The sequence below is a fragment of the Odontomachus brunneus genome, unplaced genomic scaffold (genome assembly GCF_010583005.1).
Source record: "Odontomachus brunneus isolate Ranch 3 - 2012 unplaced genomic scaffold, Obru_v1 Obru_scaffold_013, whole genome shotgun sequence".
In the NCBI taxonomy this organism is placed as follows: Eukaryota; Metazoa; Arthropoda; class Insecta; order Hymenoptera; family Formicidae; genus Odontomachus; species Odontomachus brunneus.
Window position 1 is genome coordinate 2,249,620 of NW_022639463.1, and position 8,405 is coordinate 2,258,024.

Sequence of the window (8,405 nt, forward strand, 5' to 3'; positions counted from 1 at the left end):
GGGGGGGGGGGGTAACCAATGGTTACCATTCTTTGAGCAATAGTCTACTATTATATATGTTGAATATACTGATTTGACAGAACTGTAGAATGCTGTAACATTGTCACATAAAAGTAGATACATATGGCAGAGGCAGAACAAACATCACATTTAGCAAAACATGGGCCGGCACAAGGAACGGGGATAGCGCAAGGGGTGGAAAAGAAAGATATGAATTCGGAAATTTTCGAAAACGTTGAGAACGAAATAGCTCAGCAACCTGTTTATCAAGTTCGACCACATATGCATGAAAAGTAAGTTGTTTTATTCAATATTTACAAGTTTTATATCTTTACGAATTCAGATTGTACATCACACATAAGCCAGGTTTTTGTCTATTTTGAAATCAATGTAAGACTAATGCTTAAAAAATATATAATATTCTTTCAATTCGATTAAATAAAATTAAAATTAAGACAAAAATTAACAGGTTTAAACCTCTAAGTGCAAAAGAGATAATACATGATGTGTTGTTTGACCAACTTGCCACAAAGTCATATGATGCACAAGCAGCTGCTCAATGGACCAAAGATATTGCAGATATTATTGAAGGAAAAATCAAAGGTGATAATTAAGTTATAATAATTAAGGTTATTAAGGTAATTAATATAGGTTATTAATTAAAGTTTTCTCATAATATGTATCTAGAAACTATTTTATATATATTTACATGGGCAATTTTATATATTAAATACTCATCATATTTTTTTGGACATGTTTATAGATCTACAATTTAAAAGATATAAGTATATTGTCAATGTAGTTTTGGGACAGCAGCATGGTGCTGGTGTTAAAGTAGGTACAAGATGTATTTGGGATGCAGAAGCTGACACGTATGCTTATGATAGTTTTACTAATGTAAGAATGAGACAGATTTTATTTCAATCTTTTCTCTCTCATCTTTCATAAGTAGTTTTTAGATACAATATCTTAATTTATTTATATCTTAATTTTTTTTGGATTGATTACATTATATTTTTCAGGACACTATATTCTGTGTGGCTACAGTATATGCAATTTATTTTTATTAAAAGCGGAATATTTTTCTGAAAACAGAAATAAATGTAAACGCATGAATGAAAAAATATTGTCTGGAAATATAAGCATATTTATTAGTATTTAAGTACAACTTGTTATATATTATTGTACATTAAAACACACACAACGTAACATGTCATGACATGGCACAATTTTTACATATAATTACAAATAATATTTTTATTCTATATGTAATATATGCATGATTGCAGTGATATATTTTCCACTTATACTTATTTATACACTAAAATTATTATAGCACCATAATTCACGGTAGTATAATGTAATTAAAAATTTATCCTACTTGTGTTACGATATCTAATGTCATGATTTGCTCTCCTCATACACTTTCAACAAAAAAATATTCTCTCTAAATAGTCTTTAATTTATGTGATAATTTGAAGTTAAGTGTATCCTGTGTGTGAATGACAATAATAATATTATTTATTTATAAATTGTAACAGATTTTACTATTTTTGGAAATATGAATATTATTATTACCATTTAATTTAAATAACCAGTTACTAATATTATATGATCTACTACATAGTATTATTATAGTAAGCAATGTAAATAAAAATACAAAAATATATGGTTTGTTAATAAAAATTTTAATCAGTTTATTAATATATTCTATATGACCATATTATTAATTAATTTTCTGACTTATTTTGTTGCTTTAAATATAGAATATACAGCAACATAGATATAAAGAATTTACAAAAGGCACCATTTATAATATCTTGTTATAACAATTGCCACACACTGTAGCACGTTTAAAAAATCTAAAATTAATCATTTGTCATTGTTATCTTCATATAACAAAAATAAAATAAATATAATGTTAAAATATCTTCATCATATGTATAAATACGTTAACATAAAGTCAATAGCATATTGAACAAGATTCGCTTTTACGATGTAATAGCACGATTTGTCTTGATTACATCGCGTGTTAAATATTAACATGCATACATATATCGATTTTCTTTAACTATACTCTTAATGGATATTCTGGTCGTGGAAATAGAAAGAGAAAAACACATAAGATTTCAGAATATGCAAGATAAACAATCAGATCTCGTGTTGACACGGGAGAAATTTTAAATGTACTAACATATCAATCACATTTTTATATCAAGCCTTCTTTTGATCATTTGAATTTATGTAGATTGTGCTTCTTTCTTGGCTTATAATGCAGTGTAAAATATGTATACCACGTTATATACTTAATTAACACATTGCCACGTGTACCACCAACGATAGCTGGTATACAGTTTTGTTTCTCATACGAATAATAAGTCCTTTTAGTTAGTAAGTGCTCGTTTACACTTGTAGTATAAAGTAGCGCTGTCAGTATAAATCTCTGGTATTTTCTATACAATAATTCCAAATCCGGACTTTTTTTACCGATATATAATGGTCCTATAAAAAACCACAATTCTAACAGTTGGTGGTCCACGTGGTCTACAGCCAATTTAAGCCTTGGCGATGAACGTATCAATATGTTAATACAACGAGTAGTTACATAATAACACACGGTAATGCGCAGCACAACGGTAGACAAACAGGCACAACAGCACCTCCTTGTTTGCTTTTGCTTTTGCTTTTGCTGGAAGCCTCGTATTCATATTTTCCACTTGCTTTTTGCCATTCACCCTGGAAAACAGTAAAAAGCAGAATTAATTTAGCAGATCCAATCAGACATTTCGTTTTCAGGAACACGCATACAGAACAATACATATCGAGAATGCAGAATCGCTCAATACTTCGTACAATACATTCAGTAATTTTAATGACTTACGCCAGATTGCGACATGGCAGCGCTAGATTCTTCCTTCTTGGTGAATTCCGCTGAGCCAGGAGGATAATAGACCGGTGGTCCAGCAACGTTCTTGCTTTTCACTTTCGGTGGTGTATGCGGAGCGAAATCAACTTCTTTCTTCACAGCTGAAGATTGCTTCTTCTTCTGGCGTTCTTGTTTTTCTATATCCTCCAATACTTCTCGCTGTGTGAGAGCAAACGAAACATATAATTTTCTGATCTATCGCGCCCATAACAGAGTATCAATTACCTCACCTCGGAATCAGAGAATGAAGCCATAAGGTCTTCGAGTTTTGCTGGCGGTCCTTCACCATTAGTGGTCGGTTTAGTGGGGTACATTTGAACACCAGTCGGGAAAGGTTTCGGCAGGAGGACCTCGTGATCGTCCGCGTGCTTCTTCGGCGGTATCGTCGTTGTGGTATTCGAGAACTTATAAATAGTGCCAGGCTGTGGCGAATGTTGCGGATAATAGGTCGTTACGGTCTTCGTCGAGATGTCCGGCTGGTCGAGCGCTGGACTGGACGGCCTGCCAGGTCCATACTCCTCGTATCGATTGACAGTCTTGCTGTGCGTTTCCGTTACCGTGGGCGGTTGATTTTGATATATGACTGTTGTACCGCCAGGATAGTCTGGGCGATCACCCGGCCCATGTCCATTGGGATAATTGCCGTCGACCTGGTAATACTTCTTGGTTACAGTGGTCTTAGTCTCCATGTTCGTTGGCGGTGGACCAGCGCGGTAGGCGTAGGAAGGCTGCGTCGGTTGGCTGTCATCGTACGGCAATGTTCCATGATGCTCCTCTTGATAGTACTTAGCCTCCTTATGAATGGTTGTAGATTTTTTAGTGACATCGGTCGGAGACGGGCTGCTATATCTAATCGGTGTACCAGGATGTCCCGGTGCATTCTCCGTCACGGTCTGGTAGGTGACGGTCTTGTCTGTGATGTTGCTGCCTCTCGGTAGGGTGTATGTAATTGTTTGCTCGCCGGGAAGCACAACGCTTCCTGGCACATTGCCACCTGGTAGATACGTCTCCGGCGCTCCTGGCAGCTCGTAGGTGTATGTCTTAATCGTAGTGGTAACTTTTGTATTTGGGCCGGGCGCTAGATTGATCGGTATCGCCGGAGTTGGCGATGGGACCGGTACATACTCAATGGTTTTGTATTCTTGCGGAGCATTCGTATGCACTGTAGTTACAGCGCTTTGAACCGGCCGTGGTTCGGTTTGATAACCTAGCAACAGATTATTTGTTTATTTTGAGATTGGTATTACAAGTTCAGAAACGACAAATTTCATAATATTATGTAAATTACATACTGGTTTCGTGAATGTACTTTACATCCCTCTGAGTTCCCGACGAAGGGGAAATTTGCTTTGAACGGGGTGTTGAGCTGTCGCCATAGACCTGAAAAATATGATTGTATTTTAATAGTAATGCTTACAAGTTCTTCTCACTTAATATTGATAAAAATAAAATCGATGCTACAAAAGTATTTTGATAATATATGCTTTTACTAACCAGTTCTCTATTGACCACTGATTTTTTGATGATCGGCTCCGGACTTTGATACGTCGCTGGAGTTTTAGTTTCCTCGTAAGTGGTTTCGTGAATGTCGTCGCTGTAAGCGTATAAATTTCTGTATATATTCCATAATTTTTATATTTATAAAATAAGTCATATCTACAGTAGAAACATAACCATCTACCTGAGTATTTAGAACCAAAAATCATGAATAATACCAAACTAATATCTATCTACTACCTGTTATTGATTTTTGCATTAACTAGTATTATCCTTCATTTTTCACAGTATTCGAGAGTACTCGGATGATTTTTGAAATACCCGAAAGACTCGAATATCTGATTAGTATCTGAATATTCGAGTATTCGGCTACTGACATCACTAATCTATAATAAATTTTGCTCAAGTAGCAAGCATGCATTTAAGAGACGATTACAAAATAGGATTATTTCATTTTAATAAGAAATAGATGCGTCATGCAACCAAGTCATTTGGCATCCATTCAGAAACTGGTGGTATTTTAGGACTTTCGTTATGAAGCAAAGCTGTATACTCACATCAAGGGCGCGCCAGTGAGTGGCAGTTTGTTTTCTGATGTAATCCACGAATCTGGAACAATAGATTATTGATTATGCTATCGTTACAACTAAGTACTGTAATATTTCTAAAAGTATACAAACAAATTTGTTTTGAGCAATTGCCAATGTAAAGTCTTAGTGCTCAAAAACAACAAAAACGATACAAGTGACGATGACCTACGTCTCGTTGATTTCAGTCCGATATTCACAAGATTATAACTCTATCTACTCCGGCAATTGTTACTCTCTGTCGGCCGATACAGACCTCCTTGGTCGACGACCCTCACCCGCTGACCCGATGACAACGGTCATCCTTGCTCTCGCGTCGTCATAACTTACCCACCTTCAACTACCTCTTCCTCCCCCACGATCTTTCTCTTTTATCTTTCATCCTTTCTTTAGGGACAGTATAGCGGAGAGTATACGGAGAAATCGGGTCAGTCTCCTGTTACAGGCGGTCCTAATATGGCTACGCTTGTGTGTTATGCGTGATCGCATAAAGAACATGAGCTACGACCGTGCCGTCTCCGCCAAATACAGAGACACAGGAAAAACCTCTGCGCTTTCAGCGCAGAGTTGCGTCGCGGTGGAAATGACCACCGCGATGTATCGGATACATTCTCGTGCGAAATTCAAGGAGCTCGTCCGCTCGTATCAGCTGGCCTGTCCACCGTTGGTTCCAGCTCGGGAACAAGAAGCGGGAACTCACGTTCTTTCAATGCGATCATACCGATACTCTCCACGCAACGTAATTAGAATTGCTCGAGAGATGCGTGTAGCACTCAAATCTGATACGCTTCATTTTTCTCATTATCAATTAACTGTAAACCAGCAAGGCCGCCGCGCGCCTTTTAAGGCGCGACACGAGCAACCGGCTCCCCTACCTTTCATGATCGTTTAAAACGCGCTCGCGCGCTATTCGCCGTGACCACGCGGCGCGACCGAGGTGTTACTCGTCTCGGTTAATCCAGGGAAACCGATCTTCGCCATTGCGATAGTTCGCTACATTCTACAGTGTGCTCCATAGTTACGATACGACTGTCTATTCACCGTACCATACTAAGTTGGCTAACATATTATTATGTTATACTGTATGTATTAGCATACTATTCTTAACCTTTAGAGGTCCGGAAAACCAATATTTTGGCGCACCAGAATAACTTGTTCAATTTTTTTTTTTATTAAATATTCATTTTCTTAATATTATTAGCAATTTTTAATATTATTTAATGTAAATTTGCCCCCCCCCCCCCATTTGCGTGATAAAAGGGGTAGTTTTTGTAATTTTATAGGGGTTGTTTCCAGGTTTACTGTATTTTTGACATCAGATTTGGATTCTACGTCGAAAAATACATCGGAAACGCATATTTACACTTACAAATTGATGTGAAAGAAGTATTTTTTTCGAATTTGAAATTTTATATACGGGCTGATCCCTTCCGGACCGGAAAGCCAATATATTGGCGCTACCCATGATCGATACTTAGTGTGTATGGTCAATCTATGATATAAGATACCTTTTTTACCATTTTACTAAGGCGGATATGCCCTCTCAAATCCCGGCCCTCTAAAGGTTAACCGGTTCACTGGTGAACTCGGAACCAAGGTTTCGTGCCAAAATTGGTGAGAACAAAAATTCCGCATTTTACATAAAAGCTTATCTAATAAGTGGTTTTTTGGGTAGCTGATTTCGAGGTCAAATTTGTCCCGTTACCGGTACTTTTACCCTATGCACCCAAAACTAATATTCTTTATATCATTCATTATATTTCCAGGGTCAAATTTTCTCTAAAATCAATTCTGAATATATTTTTATATGTTTCATTTTATAATTTATAATATAAAATTCATAATATTTCACTAGCGTACAGCACAAAATCTTTTGGGGACGTCCCACAGATTTCCTGAGGACGTAGAAACGTCCCCAGGACGTCCCCAGGACGTTCTCAATTTGTTAGGGAACGGAGTATCCATGGAATCATACCGAATATCATACCGAGTTTGTTCCGTATCTGTAATGGAATATCAAAGTTAGTCACTTGAAGCCGCTATATTGGATCCGTCATTTTAAATTTCTCAAATTTAACTTCGGATTCTTAATCAGCGATCCAAAAAACATGAGGATAGCAAGTTTCATGCAAATTCGTTTAAAACTGGCGGAGATATACAGCGAACACATATATGTGTGCTTACCAGTTGTAGCACTTTTTTTTCCTACACGTATATGTGTGCTTACCAGTGAACCGGTTAATATTATTAAAGCAATATTAATATCTAATGGCACTAAGCATCCGTACTTGGCTCCTTGCCATTCAAATATTTCTGATACTATTCTTGTGTTCTTATACATGATTTTGCGCGAATATGAATTGCCTCACCTGGCTTCCCGTCTAAGTTCTTATTGTACTGGTATGACACCTGCTTATACGCGATCGTTTTGCTCTGACCGGGTTGGACCTGTAAACATAAGAGAAGAAGAAAACCCTCAAAACGTAATCTCACACCACAGGCGCGGGCATCCGGATCATCCACTTTTGTGTATGCAACAACGTTCCACGAATAATCGTGACAAATTAAAGCTCGCGTCAGAGTAGGCGTCACAGTCTCCTTATAAGACTTCGATTACGACTGTCCTAAAAGCGTGGGTGAATCGTTCTCAATGTTTGAATTCCGCGGAATTCCAGTCGAGAACCAAGGCCAATAATTACTTCAACGGCACTAACTGAAGCTATGTTATGAATGAAATTAACATATGTTTTTGCCACGTTTCATACGCACAATTCGCATGCGTGTCTCGTACTACTTTTACACGAATTACATACGAACTACGGTAAATTTACTTCCACAAACTGCTAGTTATATTCTAGCGTCTCGGGCACAAAGGTAGGCGGCGTCCCTTAAAGATTTTCAAACCCGTTAGTCTGAAGATATATCCGGCTAGCGTAAGGAGTACAAGAGCGAATTACACGCACAGCCAATTTATTTTCATTGAATGCTAGTTCATAAGTCGCACAACTGGCGAATACTGCAATTACCTCGGCCTCAGTTACACGCAGCACTGATCTTGCGCCTCACCATGATTTCCTAATGCCCAATATATCGTAGAAAATAGCAATGTCATTACAACAATTATGAGATTACTCTCAACACTTTTACTCAACAAGACATAGTCCTTTCGATACGGTACTTCGTTCTTTCTTCCTTCAGATTCGATCTTTTCGAGTCGATTGAAAATACAGCAGAAATGTTTCATTGTTCATAAGTTACAAGCAGAATAAAGAAGAATCATGCCTATATACTTAAAATTTAAATCGTAATTTTGATTGCTATAATAGGAAAGAGTCATATATATATATATATATATATATATATATATATATATATATATATATATATATATATAT

The 8,405-nt window shown here is 36.9% G+C and overlaps 2 protein-coding genes across 2 annotated transcripts in view; one reads left to right on the plus strand and one right to left on the minus strand.

Annotated features, from left to right (window-relative positions):
- The first annotated feature begins 14 nt into the window (after positions 1-14).
- Positions 15-1,292, plus strand: LOC116840950 (tctex1 domain-containing protein 2-like). Its single transcript, XM_032808331.1, has 4 exons — positions 15-293; positions 470-603; positions 764-897; positions 1,023-1,292. Exons 1-4 carry the CDS (start codon positions 124-126, stop codon positions 1,068-1,070), a joined length of 486 nt encoding a protein of 161 aa, XP_032664222.1. The 5' UTR covers positions 15-123; the 3' UTR covers positions 1,071-1,292.
- A 375-nt stretch (positions 1,293-1,667) lies between these two features.
- The window catches only part of LOC116840947 (soluble scavenger receptor cysteine-rich domain-containing protein SSC5D), a 16,303-nt gene continuing 9,565 nt past the window's right edge, over positions 1,668-8,405 (minus strand). The window contains exons 5-11 of the mRNA XM_032808326.1: positions 7,380-7,458; positions 4,981-5,032; positions 4,421-4,520; positions 4,219-4,306; positions 3,157-4,133; positions 2,882-3,085; positions 1,668-2,736 (exon numbers count right to left, since the gene is read on the minus strand). Of these exons, the coding sequence (XP_032664217.1) occupies positions 2,602-2,736; positions 2,882-3,085; positions 3,157-4,133; positions 4,219-4,306; positions 4,421-4,520; positions 4,981-5,032; positions 7,380-7,458 (1,635 nt within the window). The 3' untranslated portion in view covers positions 1,668-2,601. The remainder of the gene's footprint in view (positions 2,737-2,881; positions 3,086-3,156; positions 4,134-4,218; positions 4,307-4,420; positions 4,521-4,980; positions 5,033-7,379; positions 7,459-8,405) is intronic.

What these genes read in the sequence shown, in the direction of transcription:
- LOC116840950 (XM_032808331.1), top strand. Translation starts at nt 124, where the DNA reads ATGGCAGAGGCAGAACAAACATCACATTTAGCAAAACATGGGCCGGCA. An exon ending in CGACCACATATGCATGAAAA is followed by an intron (nt 294 to 469) that starts GTAAGTTGTTTT and finishes AAAAATTAACAG; the next exon opens with GTTTAAACCTCTAAGTGCAA. An exon ending in TATTGAAGGAAAAATCAAAG is followed by an intron (nt 604 to 763) that starts GTGATAATTAAG and finishes ACATGTTTATAG; the next exon opens with ATCTACAATTTAAAAGATAT.